Here is a 20,490-nt window from a genome sequence, read left to right on the forward strand (position 1 = left end):
AACAGGAGGATTTAAATGAATGTTCTTTGCTGGAAGGGCAGGGGAGTCGGGAGTCGAGAGTCTTAGATGTGTTGCAATGATGCTTCTGTGGTTTTTAGAATGTTAGGAACATCTGGCTCAGATCTGTGGTTCATTTCATTTTAACAAATATCTACTGAGCACCTGTTGCCTGCTATCTGCAAGGTGCTGTGCTGGATGCCAGGGCTAGTTAGCTTTCACCTTCCCCATCCTCTTCCTTTCTGAAACTGGAGGAAAAATAAGCCGGGCAATCAGGCCCTGGGGCAGAGGCTGCGCTCTACAGAAACACAGAAAGTGAGGCAGAGAGAGGGCTGGTTCATGGTATCCACATACTGAAAAGCACTCTGAAATGCCAGACCACTGGAAGCAACAGCTATGGTGGTGGCAGTTCTGTTACTTTAGGAAGGACAGAGTGGAGAATGTGTCTTAAGTTCCAAATAGCTAAACTAAACTGTGGGACAGAGTAGAGGTAGTAATAATCATCACCACCATCATCACCATCATCATCATAGCAATAATAATAAGAACAGTTGTCACTGACCACATATTACCTGCCAGACTCTGTATGAGGCTCTTTATATATTATTTTGAATCCTTGTAGCAACTTGTAAAACTGGTTTTACCTTCCCCCATTTTATGGATAATGAAACTGAGTTTCTAAGAGACTAGTGACTTGCCCACATCCACCCAGGGAATAACCCAAAGCTGGAAATCTAACTCGGTCCTGATAACACCAGTGATCTTCCCATAAGTAAACATTGAAAAGATATACAAGAGAAACTTTTTACCTGTGGTTCCCTGCTCTACTTTCCCTCTTTCCCAGATAAAGAAACTGAGGTCCCAGGAAAGGATACTCCCCCAGATCAGTCAGAGAGAGTTTCAAGAACAGAATCCAGTTCTTTGTTTTTTTCCCAAGGGATCCAGCCGCCTCCAGAGGCAAAGACCTCCTTGGCGAGCCCTTGCTCACCCGCAGGCGGCGCCCGAAGACGGTGACCTGGCCCCGAGCCTGCTCCTTGCGCTGCCGCCACTCCACCAGGTTGAGGCCGTTGTCGATGGGCAGTGTGACGTTCCTCTTGCCCACGGTGGGGTTGACGGTGCCGGCCAGCAGGTGGGGCTCCGTCTGCAGCGCCACCTCCATGCCGTTGGCCAGCAGCAGCCGCAGGGAGCCGTCGGCCCCGATGTAGTAGCTGTTCCGGACTTGGTCTGAGGAAGTGGAGAGGGACAGACTCAGAAGGGGTGAGGAAGGAGGGAGGTCATGTATAACTGAGGCATGGGATGGTATTTAAGTGGTTATTTTTCTTGGACTATAGAAAGGATACATGATCCCTGAAGAAATCTAGGAAAATATATGAAGTCAAGATCTTCCATAATCCCAATACCCAGAGAAAATCAATGTAAATATTTTAGTATATTCCTGTATTTTAGGACATTCCTTAATACATTTATAAATAGTTCAAAATAGTTGTTTATAGAAATTTCACTGATCATTGTATTATAACACATCATTAAATATTTTTCATAAACATTCTTTTTTAAAAATACAGTTCATTTAAAAAATTGAGGTATAATCCACAGATAATAAAATTCACCATGCTAAAATGTACAGTTCAGTGGATTTTAGTATATTCATAAGGTTGTACAACCACCACCACTTACTAATTCCAGGACATTTTCATCACCTCAAGAAGAAACTCCATAACCATTAGTTGTCCTTTCCCATTTTCTACTCCCCCAGCCCCTGCCAACCACGAGTCTACCTTCTGTGTCTACGGATTTGCCTATTCTGGACGTATCATAAAAATGGAATCATAAATATATGATTCTTTGTGTCTGGCTTTTTTCACTTAGCATAATGTTTTCGAGTTCACCCATGTTGCAGCATGTAGCAGTACTTGATTCCTTTTTATGGCTAAATAATATTCCATTATTATATGGATATACCACATTTTGTATATCCATTCATCACTTGATAGACATTTGGGTTGCTTCTACACTTGGGCTATTGTGAATAATGCTGCTATGAGGATTTGTGTGTAAGTTTTTGTATAGACACATGTTTTCAGTTCTCTTGGGTATATACCTAGGAGTAGAATTGCTGTTAAGTAGAAATTCCATTTTTAACTTTTTGAGAAACTGCCAGACTGTTTTCCAGAGTGGTTATACTATTTTACATTCCCACCAGCAACATATGAGAGTTTCAATTTCTCCACATAGTCACCAACACCTGTTGAACATTTTTAAGGTCCTTGATAAACACTAGAGTAACAATGTTCTTTACAACACGGTGGAAAATAAGTAATATCTACCAAAGAGAAAATCACTGACAGAATGCATATATATGGCAATAATTTAAAAATAGATCTGATTTTTACATTTTAAATTTGATTAAATCATTTTAATTTAGATCTTTGGCTAAAAGAAACTTCTGGAGGAAAAACAGTAAATCTCAGTTGAAAATGCACATTAACTTTTTTCTAAAAACGGAAACTTTATCTCTGGGTTCTGCATTTTCCTGCCTCTTGCCTTTTCTCAGCTGTTCCCCCTGCTGCACTGCCCTTATCTTCTATAAATGCTTACTCAAGTCCTCCCTCAAGGCTTTGCTCAAATGTCATCTCTTCCCAGAAGTTTCCCGTTCCTTGGTCAGAATGATTGCAAATTCATTCCCCTCTTATACACCTCTCAGCCTCTATTTGGGCCTCATCAGTGATCCTGCAGCTGAAGGGTGTAGGGTTCACCACTCTATTAACAAAAGAATTCTCAAATATCTTAAGTGTTTCCTGTGAGAGGCATATTGCACAGAGATTAAAAGCATGGACTTTGCAGCCAGGTTGCCTGAATTCAAATGCCAGCTCTGACACTCTGCTGCTGCAGGACCTGGGCAAGTTCCTTAGCCTCTCATGCCTCTGTCTCTTCTTCTGTAAATTGGGGATAATAACTGTAGCCTTACCTCACATAAATGTTATGAGGATTAAGCGAGATAGTGCACATGAAGAGCTGAGAAGAGTACTTGTCACAGAGTAATTGTTATGTGAATGTGAGCTATTGCTGGTTTTATGTGCCTGGCCCTGTGCTGGCCACTGTCACATAGGTCTCTTGTCTCCTCTAGCTCCACCACCCCATCCCCCAATGTCACAGTGCTTTTCTAGTATTGGTCACGGCCCTACAATAGCTCCCCATTGCCTTTAGATTAGTGGTTGAGAGAGTGGATTCTAGAGCCCATTTTTCCGGGTCATTACTAGGTGTGTGATTTTGGAGAAGCTGCTTAACCTCTCTGCGCCTCACTGCTCTCATTTGGAAAATGGAGATATTAATAGTATCTACCTCAGAGGGTGGTTGTGAGGATTAAAAATGGGACTGTGAATATAAAACACTAAAAATATGCTTTGTATTTAAGAGCTCTAACTGTTATCTATCATTACTGTTATTATTGTATTTGCTGGATTGAACTAAGTATGTTCCAGGCTATTTCAAGCAATAAGGATGCACTTTTTGTACTCAATCTTCCAGGCTAGAATGGCATCAAATCTGCTTTTCTCTCCCATGCCCTTCCCCCTCCATTTCTCCCTTTCTCCCACTGCCCAACATGCATGATTACAAAATTTGCCTCCAACCTGCTCTGCCTTATTCACTGACAAATCTGTATTTTACTTCCTTTGAACAGTGAAAAAGGCTGTGTGAATTTATCTTTTAAAGATGCCACTTACTGAACTCATATATGTCCACTAATGATGTCTGGATGGAACAGCTTCTGTAGGGCCCAGCTCTACTGATCCCCATTTAATGTTGGGGGATCATTTTCTGTGAAACTGAGTATTTGAGCCTGGTACATTAGAAGGAAGAGGAGCGTGGCAGAGGTACAAAACAGGAAAAACAGGTACCATGTTTCCTGGATTCTAAGATATACTTTTTCTTTTCACATGTCAACGTTTCTGAAATTGGAATGTCTTACAACCCATGCATACATTTAGAGCGGTATGTTTTGTTTTGTTTTGTTTCTTTTGTTTATTGCCTCTGGGTTTTGGGACTTAGCTGGCATAGGAGTTCTTTGGATAATTTAAGTTTCTGAAGAATAAACTTAGTGAGTGAAACTTTTACAGTGTCTCAGATAGGGATCCGGTTATTCTTTAGGGTTTTGGGGACTACTGTTGACTTGGGCTTATCATACTGTGGTCATTTAGCATATCTAGCTGAAGCTTGCATGGGAGTAACCTCCAGGACAGCCTCTTGACCATTTGAAATCTCTTAGACACTGAAACCTTATTTTGTTGCCTTTTCCCCCCCTGTTTGGTCAAAAAGGTATTCTTAACCCCTCGATGTCAGGGTTAGGCTCATTCCCAGAATCCATGTCCCAAGTCTCCAGGGAGACTTATTCATCTGGGGGGGTCTGATCCCACGTTGGAGGGAGGGTGATGAATTTATTTGCAGAGTTGGGCTTAGAGAAAGTCCACATTTGAGCAACAAAAGAGGCTCTCTGGAGGTGACTCTTTGGTATAATTATAGGTGGGCTTAGCCTGCCCTTTACAACCATAAGTTTCACAAGAGCAAGCCTCAAGAACTAGTGCTTGACTTATAAAGTAGGGGCTTCCTAAGTTCACATAGCATATGTTATATCCACAATAATCCATCCATATCTAACATTATCATCACTTAGTTGTATAATCCTCATCATTCTCCATTTTAAACAATTCTCATGACCCAAAACACCTTGTAGCTCTTTTCAGCCCTTAATTATTTGTCCCTAGTATGCAATAGGTAGATTTTACCCATATACCGTTCTGTTGTCAACTCTCTGTACTAATGTCATACCTTAGAAGTATATCATGTAAGCACCTATCTATATTTGTAGTGCTGATCTGTGGGATACATACCTTTAAATGACTCCTTTCAAACCTATTTGCCTTCAGTACAGCTCTGATACTTATAATCCCTTTAACAAGCAATCATTACCCCATCCATCACCCCTATCCATTCCTATACCTTTGAATTCACCCTCATTAACATATCTGAACATACTATATTATCATTCCCCCTTCTGTCTAACACTAGGCCCCCAATATTCTACATAAGACATTGGTTTTACATTGTTCATGGAGTTCATAGAAGTGGTAACATACAGTATCTCTCCTTTTGTGTCTGACTTATTTCATTCAGCATTATATCTTCAAGGTTTTTCCATGTTGCCCTATGTTTCAGGACCTTGTTCCTTCTTATGCTGCACAGCATTCCATTGTATGTATATACCACATTTTGTTTATCCACTCTTCTGTGGAAGGACCTTTGGATTGTTTCCATCTCTTGGCAATTATGAACAACGCTGCTATGAACATCGGTGTACAAATGTCTGTTTGTGTCACTGCTTTCAGATCTTCTGGGTATATACTGAGAAGTGGAATTCTCTGACCACAATGGAATGTAACTAGAAAATCGATAACCACCAAAGATCCAGATCTTTCACAAATATATGGAGGTTAAACAACATACTCCTAAACAACCAGTGGATCAAAGAAGAAATAGCAAGAGAAAGAGATAAATAGGTGCTGAGGGGGAAATTTATAGCTCTAAATGCATATATCAAAGAGCAAGAGCTAAAACCAAAGATCTAACTGAACAATTGAAGATGCTAGAGAATGATCAGCAAACTAACCCTAAAGCAAATAGAAGAAAAATAACAAAGATTAAAGCAGAAATAAATGAGCTGGAGAACAAAAAAAACAATAGAGAAAATAAATAAAACCAGAAGTTGGTTCTTTGAGAATATCAACAAGATTGATAGACCCTTAGTTAGACTGACAAAGAAAAAAAATAGAGAAGACCCAAATAAACAGAATCGGAAATGAGAAGGGGACAATACTACTGATTCCAAAGAAACAAACAAACAAAAAAACCATAAGAGGATACTATGAACAACTATATGCCAACAAGGTAGACAATTTAGAGGAAATGGACAATTTCCTGGAAACATGTGAACAACCTAGACCGACCCAAGAAGATATAGAAGACCTCAACCAACCAATCACAAGCAAATAGATCCAATCAGTCATCAAAAATCTACCTACAAATAACAGCCCAGGGCCATATGGCTTCACAGGGGAATTTTACCAAACTTTACAAAAAGAACTGACACCATTCCTGCTCAAACTCTTTCAAAAAATTGAAAAAGGAATACTACCGAATTCATCTTATGAAGCCAACATCACTCTGATACCAAAACCAGTAAAGATACTACAAAAAAGGAAAACTATAGGCCAATCTCCCTAAAGAATATAGATGCAATAATCCTAAACAAAATACTTGCAAATCAAATCCAAAGGCACACTAAGAATTATACAGCACAACCAAGTGGGGTTCATTCCTGGCATGCACTGGTGGTTCAACAAAAGAAATTCAATTAATGTAACACAACACATTAACACATCAAAAGGGAAAAATCAAATGATCATCTTGATAGATGCTGAAAAAGCGTTTGACAAAATTCAACAACCCTTTTTGAGAAAAACACTTCAAAAGGTATGAACTGAGGTAATCTTCCTCAATATGATAAAGGGCATATAAGAAAAATCCAGAGCCAGCAAAGCACTCAACAGTGAGAGGCTGAAAGCTTTTTCTCTAAGATCAGGAATGAGACGGGGACGCCTGCTGTCACCTCGATTATTCAACATTGTGCTAGAAGTTCTAGCCAGAGTAATTCGCCAAGACAAAGAACTAAAAGGTATCTAAACTGAAAAGGAAGAAGTAAAACTGTTACTATTTGCAGATGATACGATCTTTTATTTGAAAATCCTGAAAATTTGAGGACATACTCGAGCAAATAAAAAAATTCAGTAGAGTGGTGGGATGTAAGATTAATGCACGTAAGTCAGTAATGTTCCCATACACTAGTAATGACACAACTGAAGAGGCAATCAAAAAATAATTCCATTCACAATAGCAACTAAAAAAATCAAGTACCTAGGAATAAACTTAACCAAGGATGTAAAAGACCTCTACACAGAAAATTATAAAACTTTACTAAAAGAAATAAAAAAGGACCTAAATAGGTGGAAAAATATTCCGTGCCCATAGACAGGAAGACTAAATGTCATTAAGATGTCATTCTACCCAAGCTGATCTACAGATTCAATGCAATTCCCAATAAATTCCAACAATCTACTTTGCAGACTTGGAAAAGCTAGTTACCAAATTTATTTGAAGGGAAAGGGGCCTCAAATTGCCAAAAACATCCTAAAAAAGAAGAATGAAGTGGAGGACTTACATTTCTAGAGTTTGAAGCCTACTGTAAAGCCACAGTGGTCAAAACAGCATGGTATTGGCACAAAGATAGACCTATTGATCAATGGAATCGAATTGAGAGTTTGGAAATAGACTCCCAGATCTATGGTTGACTGATTTTTTGATAAGGCCCATAAATCCACTGAGATGGGACAGAACAGTCTCTTCAACAAATGGGGCTGGGAGAATTGGATATCCATATCCAAAAGAATGAAAGAGGACCCCTACCTCACATCATGTACAAAAGTTAACTCAATGTGGATCAAAGACCTCAATATAAGAGACAGCACACTAAAACTCTTAGAAAATAATACAGAGAAACATCTTTAGGACCTAGTAATAGGAGGTAGCTTCTTAGACCTTATACCCAAAGAAGAAGCAACAAAAGAAAAAATAGATAAATGAGAACTCCACAAAATCAAAAGCTTCTGTGCCTCAAAAAACTTGGTCAAAAAGGTGAAGAGGCAGCCAACTCAATGGAAGAAAAAGTTTGAAAACCACGTATCTGATAAGAGACTGATAACCAGCATATAGAAAGAAATCCTACAACTCAACAACAATAGTATAAACAGCCCAATTATAAAATGGGCAAAACATATGAAAAGGCATTTTCCTGAAGAGGAAATACAAGTGGCTAAAAAACACATGAAAAAATGTTCATCTTCACTAGCTATTAGGGAAATGCAAATCAAAACCATAATGAGATACCATCTCACACCAATAAGAATGGCTGCCATTAAACACACAGGAAACAATAAATGCTGGAAAGGATGTGGAGAAATTGGAACTCTTACTTGCTGCTGGTGGGAATGTATAATGGTACACCCACTGTGGAAGACAGTTTGGCAATTTTTCAGAAAACTAGATATCGAATTACCCTACAATGGCTTTATCCCTTCACTTGAAAAGCTGTTATTAAATTGATGGTGCACTTTAAAACTGAGGAAATACAACACTTTTGAACTAAAAAACAGCTTCCCAAATGTAGGAAAGCCTGCATCAGCCTTTGAGAAAAATACTCAAAGCCATCTTAGCAGTATGGAGTGGGTGGATGAGACAATTCTTAACCAAAGGGAAGAAAATAGGCCTGAGGGACAGTTTGTTAGAGTAATCAGAGGTCCTGCTGCCCTTGGTCAGGCAGAATCCTGGCTGGCTCTGAAAAGGTATCTGGAAATAACCCAGATAAAGAATAAATATCTGGGGTATATCCCAGCCCAGTGCTAAAGGTGCTTGGGAGGGAAGGGATTCCAAGGCTTGGTTTCTCTTTCTCTAACTGAGAATTGTTATTTTCTTTGAGCTCTTTTAAAGGCATAGGACTACATTTGGGAAGGAAAGTAAAGTTGTAAAAATACCCGAACATTTATTTTCTATGGTTAATCAAGCTCTCTGTTAATTAATTAATTAATCCTTGTACTTACTGAGCAGTACTATGTGCCAGGTACATGCTAGCCACTTTACATATATAAACATATATACATGCTACATAAATCATCTGAGCAACCCCATGAGGCAGGTATTATAATTTGGCCCCATTTCTCAGATCCAGAAACTGAGGCTCAGAGAAGAAGGGTGACTGAACTCTATTCACAGAGGTCAGAATTGGCACAGCAGGTATAGGGGCCCAGGTCTGTCTACTCTAGAACCAGTGCTCTTTGCAGTATCCCACACTGATCAACATGGCTGCAACTTGCTTTTTTTTCTTTTTAACCCAGAGAAGAAAACTGAGGGCCAGAGTGGGAAGGCAACTTGCCCAGAGTCACAATCTGATGTGCTGACAGAGACAAGACTAGAACTCAGGCCCTCTGACTTGTAGCCCAAGGCTTTTTATTACTCTATGCCACAGCCTTTGGGAGAACGAATGGCCATCAGGACGGCAGGAGAAAAATCAGGCAAGGTTTTTCCTAGTGAGGGCACATTCATATATATATATATATATATATATTCTTATTACATTCAACAAAATGACAGGGCTCACACTGGGTCATCACATCCCATGAGAACAATGGAGGCAGAAGATTCACAGCAAGATTTCATCACTGTAATTTACTGAGGCTAGACGATCAACCCATATCAGGGTTTATATGATGTATGCAGAGAAAAAAGGCCTCTTCTGTGGAATCCCAGTAGAGGCACAAACTGTTCTCACCTGTGTGTTAGGAAGGACTTCTCCATGCCCAAATCCCTTTCATTATAAGGTGTAATTATTTTTGTCCTTTGTCTTCATCTTCAGTATAATCTGAGAGCCATAGAATGGCAGAATAGCGAGGTCATCTGAATTAGCAGCTGATTGAAAAAGGTAGAACCCCTTGTTCTGATGATAATAGGATGGGACAATGAGGTATTAGAAGCTTCTGGGAGAGAATTTACAGGACTCAGGCTGGTGTGTGTTTTGCAAATCAGGTGGCAATACAGAGAGAAACCACTTATAACACTTTCCTGTTCTTGGGCAGCTCCAGAAGCAGTTTGTTTCTTGCATCTTCCTCCTTCATAGGGGTCTCCCTGCACCCCTTCCTATCATTCCTAGGCCCCCACCTGACTTACCTTGCAGCAAAGTATAGAAGGCACCTGAGGCGGATAGGTTGGTGGTTATGGTGACATCATCCTTTCTGGAGGTCTCTACCTGGACATGCACTGAGCTGTCTGTATCACTTCGGAAACTGCTCACCTGGCCAGTAGGAAAGGTCACATTTGTCAGGCGGCCAAAGCTGTCGTATCTGAAAACCAAAGGGTGTACTGAGTAACAGAAATATATTAGTGCTATAGCTGCAAGCTGGCACATTCTACCTGTGCTGGTTTGGAGCTGTTATGTATCTCTCAAAAGGCCATGCTCTTTTAATCCCTTCTTATGGGTGCAGATTTATTGTGGGTGGGATCTTTTAATTAGGTTGTTTCCATGGAGATGTGACCCACCCAATTCAAGGTGGGTCTTAATCCCTTTACTGGGGTCCTTTATGAGTATAAGAGAGGGAAATGCCTGGAGACGCTAAGAAAGGACCCACAGATGCTCAGAGAGAAAGCCACTGAAAACAAGCCATACCTGGAAGAGAGAGACCAGCCGACTCTGGCCATGTGCCTTCCCACGTGACAGAGGAACCCCACATACCAGCAGCCTTTCCTCAGAGAAGGTACCCTCTTACTGATGTCTTAATTTGGACACTTTTCATGGCCTTAGAATTGTAACTTGTAAACTAACTTGTAACTAATCCATATTATTAAAAGCCAGTCCATTTCTGGCATATTGCATTTCAGCAGCGTCAGCAAACTGAAACACTACCTTATGCCATAGGTTTGTGTGTACCGCTTTTCTTTCCAGATCAGTACATCCATGTCTCCCATACTTCCTTGCCCAGGGCTTAGCACATAGTTTTTAGGATAAGAAACCACCTGCAGATGTCCAATTGTAGGCAAATGATTTACTTCGCTGAGTCTTCCTTTCCTAATCATAAAATGGAGATGACAATCCCTGCCCTGCCTGACTCCAACTCTTTCTGTACATGTGGGGAGCATGTGAAGGGACCTAGTAACTATAAACAAATATTTATCCACAAAAGGGTGAGACGATGGTGGCTATGACAAGATTGCTAGCTCAAATCTTAAATCTGGGGAACTCCTCAGAGATGATGTAGTCAAAATTGATGCCTAAATATCCTCTGCAAAACACTCAAGCACTGGCTATATAGGTTTTTCCTGAATAACAATAAAGATGAACAAGTGACACTTTTCTGAGCCTTGATTTCCTCCTGGGTAAAATGGAAATAATGCATACCTTTAAGGCTAGTTGAGAGGATTAAAGGAGAAAATGTATGAAAGGCAACTTGCACCATAAAAGTACATTATAGCTTCCTAGGATGCTACAGATCACAGGAGAAAGGAACTCTGAATTCCAACCAGAACTCTGCTGCCCCATAAGCAGGGGAGACAGAAAGGCTTTTGCAACCTCTTTCCATCTATGATTTCACATCTTCTACTGCACAGCTATGTATCTGTAACTCTCAGAATCCACAGCTTTGCTATGGTGTGGTCTGTTTGAAGCATCATTATTGTATCTTAATTCTCTTCTTTTATTTTGTGATAATAATAAAAGTAATACTGACCTTTATTGGACACCTATAGTGTACTTTTAAGGTACAAGTTGCTTTTCATACATTTTCTCCTTTTATCCTCTCAACCAGCCTAAAAGGCATGCATTATTTCCATTTTACCCAAGAGGAAATCAAGGCTCAGAAAAGTGTCACTTGCTCAAGGTCACACAGCTAAGAAGTGTGTTCAAGACTCAATTCAAATTCAGATCTCTATGCTTCCAAGCCGCCATCTGCCTCTCTGTGTTTAGTGAACATTTCTGTGCTAACCAATTGCAAGTATCCACTGCATGCTCATTCCTGTTCCTCTCCGCTGCAAATGTACATGGTTGGTAGATGGCAAGGAGTGGACTATTAACATTTTCATTATTATTTCTAATTAGGGGCAGCTGACGTGGAAAAAGTCAGCCTCTTTTTTTGCACTTGTATGTGAATGGGAAAGTGCTCTTCATCCAGGTGTCCAATATTTCTGCTTTCTGCTCATGCTCAAGATTGCAGCCTGGGTCCAGCTGTATACGTCTCCCTCATGTACTCTGGGTTTCCCTCTTGGACTTTTTATACTACTCTTGGGGGTGAAGGTGGCCTCTGGGCACCTGAGGGTTTTAAGAAATGATAAAATGAAACGTCAGATTGTTTACAGTTCATCCCATCCTGGCTCTTCCTGTGATTCCTTTGGCTGGGCCCTAGGTTTCTGCTGGGACTCCTGGGTCCTACAGCTTTTGTGGTTTCAGGTGAGACCTGGTAGGTGAGTCTAGGCAGGCCTTCACTGAGCAATTTTCTTGCTCAGGGTCAGACTTGGGTGCTGGTGCAGACACTGCTGTTTGTCAACTCTTCCTGTTCCTGTGCTGGTCATGGCACTCTACACTGGATGGTAAGAGTCCCCACTGCTGCCTGCCACAGAGGAGTACTGGTATAGGTCTTTTAAAAGAATCAGCTGAGTCCTTGGCCTAAGACCAGTTCTGGGGGAAGGGCCAAGGGCTTTGGGAAAGTTGAATCTCTATCGCTCAAGTCTGAGGAAGAGAAAAAAGAAACCCTTTCTGGGATGGGAGGCAACGCAGTGGTCTCTACCACACTACCTCAGGCCTGAGCTTGGCAGGACAGGGTTGTGGGGCTGGATCAGCCCTTTGGGGTCTCTTACAGGCACTGCTACAGGAACTTTGGAAACCTATTTCCTTCATGACTTCTCGCTTTTTTCCTTTATACTGAGTTACTCTGGCCTAGTGGAGGGTGAGGATGTGGGCTCAAACCTGGACTGGAAGGTTAAAGGGTCAGCAGTGCCCCTTGGAACTGGGTGAGGGTATAATTCTGAGGTTGCTCCTAGGAAGGAGGGTGAGTCTTAGGGTGAAGATCTAGGACCTTGTTGTGAGGACTCTCTCACCTGGGGACTACCTCTCAGAGACCTGCTCTCTGTAATTGTAAGAGAAGTGGACATTCTTTTTAATCGTTTATGGCTGCTGGGAATTTAAATAGGAAGGAAATTCACAAAAATGTTTACAGTGGTTATCTCTGGGAGGTAGAATTACAGATGGTTCTAATTCCTTATTTATATTTATGTGGTGGTGGATTGAATTAATTGTGTACCCCAGTTTGGATATGTTCTTGGTCTGCATTCTGGTGGATGCAAACCCACTGTAAATAAGATCTCTTCAGAATGTTACTTCAGTTAAGGTGTGGCCCAACTGAATCAGGTTGGGCCTTAATCTGGATTACCAGAGTCCTTTATAAGCAGAAAAGTCGGACAGAGAGAAGCCATGAAGAGCAGTCAGAGGCTGGAAAGTCAATGGACCCAGGAAGAGAAAGGAGAAGAAAAGCCAAGGACCAATGATTGCTGAGCCAGCCCTAGAATGCTAAGTCTTCTGGGAGAAAGCGTTACCTTGCTGATGCCTCAATTTTGGACTTTTCCTAGTTTCAAAACCATGAGCCAACAAATTCCCAGTGGTTAGTCCAACCCATTGTATGGTATTTTTTTTAGCAGCTAGGAAACTAAAACATCTATTTTGTACTTTCAAGATTTTCCATAATTAAAATGGATTATTTTCATAATCAGAAAAGTGCTATGAAAACCCAGGTAATATTATAATGTCACACACAGGGAGCTCATGTGCACGGCCATCCTTGGGGAAGAAACCTTTCAAATTACTATCATTTAAGAGAGAGTCTCATTTATAGGACAAGCTACCAACAGCAATTTTCAGGTCTTTTCAGTAAAATATTACTTGGGAACCCTAATTTCTGAGACAAAAATCCATACCCCAGAAACTGGCTGTGCCCTGGTCATTTAAAAGTAACTGCGGTTCATGATTATCCTGAGTCCTGTCAGATCCTGAGCCACCTTTTGAAGCAACAGGAAGTTCTATTTCTGTCCAGCAGTTTCATGTGACTCGTATGCTGTTTCAGTCTGATTCTTTGAACACCTGTTATCCATATACATACTCGTTATTAATGAGCTTACTTACTCAGACTATCTAATTTCCCGACCTAGCCAGATAAAAGAGGCTTTGTTATAGAATGCAAGATACTTAAAAAGCAGTTTTGGAGTCTTATTAAAGATAAGCGTTGATAGATTGTTGGTTAGGGGTCAGATGTCACTTTGATAGCATCCCTAACAAGGCCTTGCTCAAATGCCACTTTTAAAGCCCTCCTGGGTTTCTTGGGGCTCTTCTCCCAGTGATATTCTCTGCACAGCCTTATCACACAATGCTCTTTCACAATGCATTTTAATAGCTGATGTACTAGTTGTCTTCCTCTTCAGGCTGTGAGTGCTTGAAGTCAGGGACAGGTCTTTGCAGTCAGACAGCCTGGATCTGAATCTGGATCCACACCACCTAGATTCCAGCAATGTGACCTGGAGGACTGTCATTCAGTTCACCTCTGCTTCCCCAGCACTGGGACTGGCAGAGAGAAGACAGGGAGGAAATCTTGGCTGAAAAAATGAACAAATGTGTGACTGGACATGCGAGGCCTCTTTCTTGCTCCACAGGAGAACACAGACCACCATTATTAACACGCTATCTCCTTCAGGACTTGACACACAGTAGGTGCCTGGTCAACATCTGCTGAATGCACAAATATACGGAAACAGTCACTTTCACTAAATGATACTTTAGCAATCTCCGTAGGCATCTCCCCAGAGTTTTCGTTTCTCCTCGACAGAAAGAGGCTTTGTATAAATGCAGACAATTTTAATTATTTTTGAAGGTAGCCCATAATACATAATTAAATTGAGCCCAGAGAAGATAAAATGAAAAGGCCCCATGTCTTCAAGATCTGGTTTTCATTTTGCAGGAGACGGCCAAAAACTAGTAATTTCTACTCCTCACATTTTCCATTAGAAGGACTGAATGTCTTAATTAAATGAACATCAAATGGAAAGCCAATTTACGAAATTTTCTTGTCTTCTGTTAATTCCTTTCACTGCCTTCCAGAGCTTGAGAAATACTACTGGGTCCATCTGCCGCCTGATCAATACCTGTGATTATCCCACCAGAAACACTGTTCCTTCTGACTTTGCATGAGAAGAGTTGGAGCTGCCCATCCTCTGGACCTTGGACCCTTTGCCCTGTGGGTCCACTCTGTGGAGCCCTTTCTCTCCCTGCTACAGAACTGATAAGAGCAAGGAAGCCAGTGCTGACCCAACAAGGTGTGGGCCCACAGGGAGAGTTCTCTGCACTGTCTGGACTCCAAGTGGCTACTTCAAATCCCTGCTCCATTAATGGGTGAATTCTGGACAATGGCTTACTTATGTCTATTAGGGCTTTACTTATTTATGGGAACCCACAAAGCACCAGAACATTGTTTTTCTTTCTAACCAAGAGGAATGGAAAGAACATGTTGGCGTGGGGAGGTCTTTGGGGCCAGATAGTCTAGGCTTTGAATCCAGGCTCTCCCACTTGCCAGCAATGCAAGCCTCAGCAGTGTGATGAGCACTCAGTTCTGTTTTCCTCCTAACTCCTTTTTCATCGAGCTCCCACAACAAAGGATTTTATTTCAGGTAGATTACATAATATAACCTCTGTGAGCCTCTGTTTTCTTCTTAATAAAACAGGGACGATGATACCTAGCTCCTAGAGCCACTGTGATGATCAAAGGAGGCAACATATTTAAAATGAAACCTCATCTTTTAATCAGGGCCTGCAAAGTCCCATGAGACTGCCCTCACTAAAATGTCAATTCCCTGAGGAGAGGGACTTTGTTTTGGTCACTGCTCTATCCCCAGAGTTAGAAGAGTGCCTGGCTTATAGCAGATGATCAGTCATGTGAGTGAACAATGATTAAATGACTGGACTCCTTCCTAGCTCTTTCCAACTTCACCTTGAACCCTATTCCTCTGTATTTTCTATATTCTATGACATCTGCTTCTGTTCCCCAAACACGTCAAGCACGCTCCATGCTGGGTATGCTGTACTACTATTCCCTTTGCAGGGGATGCTCTTCCCTCTGATTGTCGTATTGCGGGCCCCTTTCATTATTCAAGTTTGGGCTCACTACAGCAAGGCCTTCCATTCCTACCCTTTCCAAAATAGATGGGTGCCACCATCTCTATCACATTATCTTATTTTATTGCCTTCATTAACTTATCTTGCTTATTGGTTTACTTGTCTATTTTCTGTCTTGTCTAAAAGCTCCAAAAGGATAGGGATTTTGTCTGCATTCTCAGTGCCTGGAGGAGTACTCAGGAGGTAGCAGGAACTCAACACATATTTATTGAATGGATGAATAAATAAGTAAATAGTGGTTCTTACTGTTATTTTATCAAGACATGGACTGAAAATAACTAAGAACTCCACTCTTTTTACCACCCTCTCCATATGAGGAAGGAAAAGCTCATTCAGCTCATTCATATTCATAGAGTACCTTTCAGGTGCCAACCACCATGCTCATAACTAGCCTTTTGAGGTGGGCATTATAATTGTCATTTCACAAACAGTGAAAAACAGGCTCAGAAAGGATGAGTAACTTGTCTTAAGATCACACAGCCAGTAGAGAAATGTAGATTCAAATCCAGGTCTGTCTGACCTTAAAGTCTGTGTTCTTTCATAAAGCTTCCCATAAAAATGATGCTATTTCAAATCAAAATGTTTGAGTTCATCACTGGGTTAAAGAAAAAAGTGTGCTTGGAAATCTCAAGTGGGTCAAGCAGACTGACAGTTCTCTCTTCAAGGTGCTTTGCGTTAATACCACTGCAATCAACTTGGCGGCAATGCCAGGTCCCCATTTGAGGGGTATGATAGAGACGGCTTTTTATTATTTCCTTCCACTAACTTTTCTTCACTCTGTTTTTCCAAAGCATTTTTGGAGCACAGTGAAAGAAACCATAAAAGATTCATACGGTTGCTGTGAATGTGACTCTCAGAAGAGGACTGCCAAAGGGTATATACACACACACTGCAAGGCTTTCTTCCTTAAACTCAATACTTCTCAAGTCCCTTACTATGAGAAGCTGGTGAGGAAAATGCCAGATTGCCTCTCTGATACTAAACTTTTTGTTTGGAAAATAAAGATTTGATTTTTATGACTTTCATTTATGATTGTTTCAATAACCACCATCATCCACAAGGGGCATTGAATGCTGCCTCACTTGTGAGGAATTAAAGTTCACAGCTCATGGACACCGATAGTTAACTTGGCCTCAGGTCATGGTAGCAGGTGGCATCACTACATCATTAGCTACTCCAAAACTATTTCAGAGCCAGGGCACTTCTTGGCTCCTACAACAAAACTTGTATTTTTTGCCCATTGTCTATATAATTAAGCTCCAACAATGAGTTCTAGCCTTCAGGATTTCCAAGATCTGGCCCATCCTACTGCTGTAGCCTTATCTCTCACTGATGTGATACTTGAGGCCATGCATCTGGTAGAAAGTACTTAGGACTCAGGTAGATATGGGATTGAATACTGGATCTGTATGCTGTGTGTATCACAAAGCCAGTAAGTGTCCATGCTGGTTATTCTGTTTTCCCCCTCAGATCCATTCTCTGCCCTTCCCTATGCCTAGAGATGCTGATCCTGGCAGACAGCATCACAGTGCACCCTTGCTGGTTGGTTTCAGTAATAATATCTCCTTCTCTCCTTCCCTGCCTTGCCCTTTAGCCCAAGGGGTGTGTTCTAGTTTGCTAATGCTGCTGGAATGCAAAACACCAGAGATGGATTGGCTTTTATAAAAGGGGGGTTTATTTGGTTACAGTTACAGTCTTAAGGCCATAAAGTGTCCAAGGTAACACATCAGCAATCTGGTTCCTTCACTGGAGGATGGCCAATGGTGTCCGGAAAATCTCTGTTAGCTGGGAAGGCATGCCACTGTCGTCTGCTCCAAAGTTCTGGGTTCAAAATGGCTTTCTCCCAGGATGTTTCTCTCTAGTCTGTAGTTCCTCAAAAATGTCACTCTTAGTTGCTCTTGGGGTTTGTCCTGTCTTAACTTCTCCAGAGCAAGAGTCTGCTTTCAATGGCCATCTTCAAACTGTCTCTCATCTGCAGCTACTCTCTCAGCGTCTGTGCATTGTTCAAAGTGTCCCTCTTAGCTGTGGCAAGCTCGCTCCTTCTGTCTGAGCTTATGTAGTGCTCTAGTAAACTAATCAAGGCCCATGCTGAATGGGTGGGGCCACATGTCCACAGAAACTATCCAATCAGAATCATCACCCACAGTTGGGTGGGGCACATTTCCATGGAAACACTCAAAGAATTACAATCTAATCAACACTGATACTCTGCCCACAGAAGATGACATCAAAGATAATGGCATTTTGGGGGACATAATACATTCAAACTGGCACAGGTTTGGAATGACTAGTCACTGATTTTAGTGCCTGTGTGCCTCACCATCTTTTCTTGGTTCCCTCATTCCTCTCATTCCTGCCCATACCTCTAAAAGAGGTCCCTTCAATATATTTTTGCTGAGTTATAGAATTCTGGGTTGACAGGGTTTTTTTTTTTTTTCTTTTTTTCTTTCAGTACTTTGAAAATGTTACTCTACTGTTGTCTAGCTTGCATGGTTTCTGTTTATAAGTCTGCAGTAATTCTCATCTTTGTTCCTCTCTACGTAATGTCTTTTTTTTTCTGGATGCCTTCAAGATTTTCTCTTTGTCTTTTGTAATCAGCAGTTTGAATAGGATATGCCTAAGGGTGTGTGTGTGCGTGTTATTCCGATTGCTGTTTTGCAAGCTTTTGGATATGTGTAGTTTGATGTCTGTCATTATTCTGGGATTCTTTCTGGCCATTGTTTTCTCACGTATTTCTTCTGCCCTGTTCTCTTTCTTCTCCTGGTGTTCCAGTTTGATAATGCTGCCATGATGCAAAATATCAGAAATGGATTGGCTTTTATAAAGGGAATTTATTTGGTTACAAATTTACAATCTGAAGGCCATGAAAATGTCCAAATTAAGGCATTAAAATGAGTATACCATCTCTGAAGAATAGCCAATGGTGTCTGGAGAACCTCTGATGGCAGGGAAGACAGGTGGCTGGTGTCCGCTGATTCTTTTGCTCTGGGGTTCTGGTTTCAAAATGGCTTTCTCCTACATGTCTCTGGGTTTCTCTTAGCTCAGCATCTCCAAACGTTCTTCCGTCTGCATCTCCAAGAATCTCTAAGCATCAGCAAGCAATCTCTTGGGTTGTTTTTTCCTCTCTTAGCTTCTCCTGAGCAAACTCTGGGCTAGCATCTTAAAGCATTAGCAAGCAACTCTGTCAGCTTCCAAGCATCTAACGTCTGTGTGTCTTGACTTAGCATATCCCAGGGCATTTTCAACCCTCTGCTCTCCATGACAACTCCCTTTAAAGGACTCCAGTAAACTAATTAAGACCGACCCTGAATGGGTGGGGTCAATCTCCATGGAAACATTCAATCAACAGGTCACACCCTAATCAAAAAGATTCATCACAAGACTGCATTAAAGAAAATGTTTTTTTCTGGGGAACATAATATATACAAACTGGCACACCTGGAATTCCAGTTGTGTATATCTTAGACTGTTTTGATATTGTCCTTCAACTCGTGGATGCTCTGCTCTGCATTTTTTCCCCATTCTTTTTCTCTTTGTGTTTCAGTTTGGGTAATTTCTATTGAGCTCTCTACCTTCCTTAGCTGTGTCAAGTCTACTAGTGAGTCCATTAAAGGCATTCTTCATCTCTGTAACTATGTTTTTCATTTCTAGCATGGCCATTTGATTCTTATTGTTTCCATTTTTCTGCTGAAATTACCCATCTGATCTTGCATGTTATCTACTTTTCCCATTAGTGTCCTTAACATAATAATAGTTATTTTTAATTCTCTGACAGTTTCAACATCTGTGCTATATCTGAGTGTGGGTCTGCTGCCTGTTTTGTCTCTTCGGAGTGTGTTTTTTTCTTGCCTTTTCATATATCCAGTTGAAGGTGGGACATCTTGTGTAGCACACTAGAGACTGAGGTAACAGATTTTATGCCTGAAAATGGGTATGACTTTTCTTCTGCTAGGACTTTAGTGAGGGGGTTTGAGTTAATCTTCTTAGGAGTTGGGCTGGGTTTGAGGTTTGTTGTTGCTATAGTTACCCTCAGTGCACCAAGGCTTTAACTTCCTCTAGCAATACCTTGTGTTCAAGGCAGGAGCTGGTTTGCCAGAGGATTTTTTTTCAACATCTACTACAACTTCAGCTTTAAGTTTTCTGTTTGTGCTGCACTTCAGAGAGGGTCTCTTTCTGTGCTCTCTTCCCTCCTCCAGCAGCATTCTGAAGTTCCTTGTTACTTTTGGCTTTTTCGCCTGGCAATGGGTTGTGATGGGAGCATTCTCTAGTGTTCTGATTAAGCCTCATTTTTAGGTAGCCACGGTTCCAGAGTTGGGAGCGTGGCCTCCTCAGTGCTCCTGCACCTTCTGAGGCTATAGTTCTGGGCCCACTACATATTCATGCTCCTCTCCCAGTAGTAGAGGTTTTTGCTTTTGTTTTTGGTTTCCTTCTCTCAGCTGCAATGGGTTTTCACCAAAAGGATAGTGTCTGTTGCCCTGCTCTTCACAGATTAAGGCTTTATTACGTATAAGAGATAAGGTGAGAAGGATCTGGGTGGAGCAGACAGATTTTGGTGTTCCTGTCTCAGTGGCTGCTGCACCTCTCCCCCAGGTCTATTACAAGAGATACATTCCTAAATCTTTCACCAC

At 41.2% G+C, this 20,490-nt stretch overlaps 1 protein-coding gene across 1 annotated transcript in view; it reads right to left on the reverse strand.

The window, feature by feature from the left end:
• TENM4 (teneurin transmembrane protein 4) overlaps positions 1–20,490 on the reverse strand; it is a 771,745-nt gene that overhangs the window by 19,377 nt on the left and 731,878 nt on the right. The window contains exons 28-29 of the mRNA XM_037840847.1: positions 9,829–10,001; positions 986–1,221 (exon numbers count right to left, since the gene is read on the reverse strand). Coding sequence (XP_037696775.1) covers positions 986–1,221; positions 9,829–10,001 — 409 coding nt within the window. The remainder of the gene's footprint in view (positions 1–985; positions 1,222–9,828; positions 10,002–20,490) is intronic.

This window comes from Choloepus didactylus, chromosome 6 (genome assembly GCF_015220235.1).
Source record: "Choloepus didactylus isolate mChoDid1 chromosome 6, mChoDid1.pri, whole genome shotgun sequence".
NCBI lineage: Eukaryota > Metazoa > Chordata > Mammalia > Pilosa > Megalonychidae > Choloepus > Choloepus didactylus.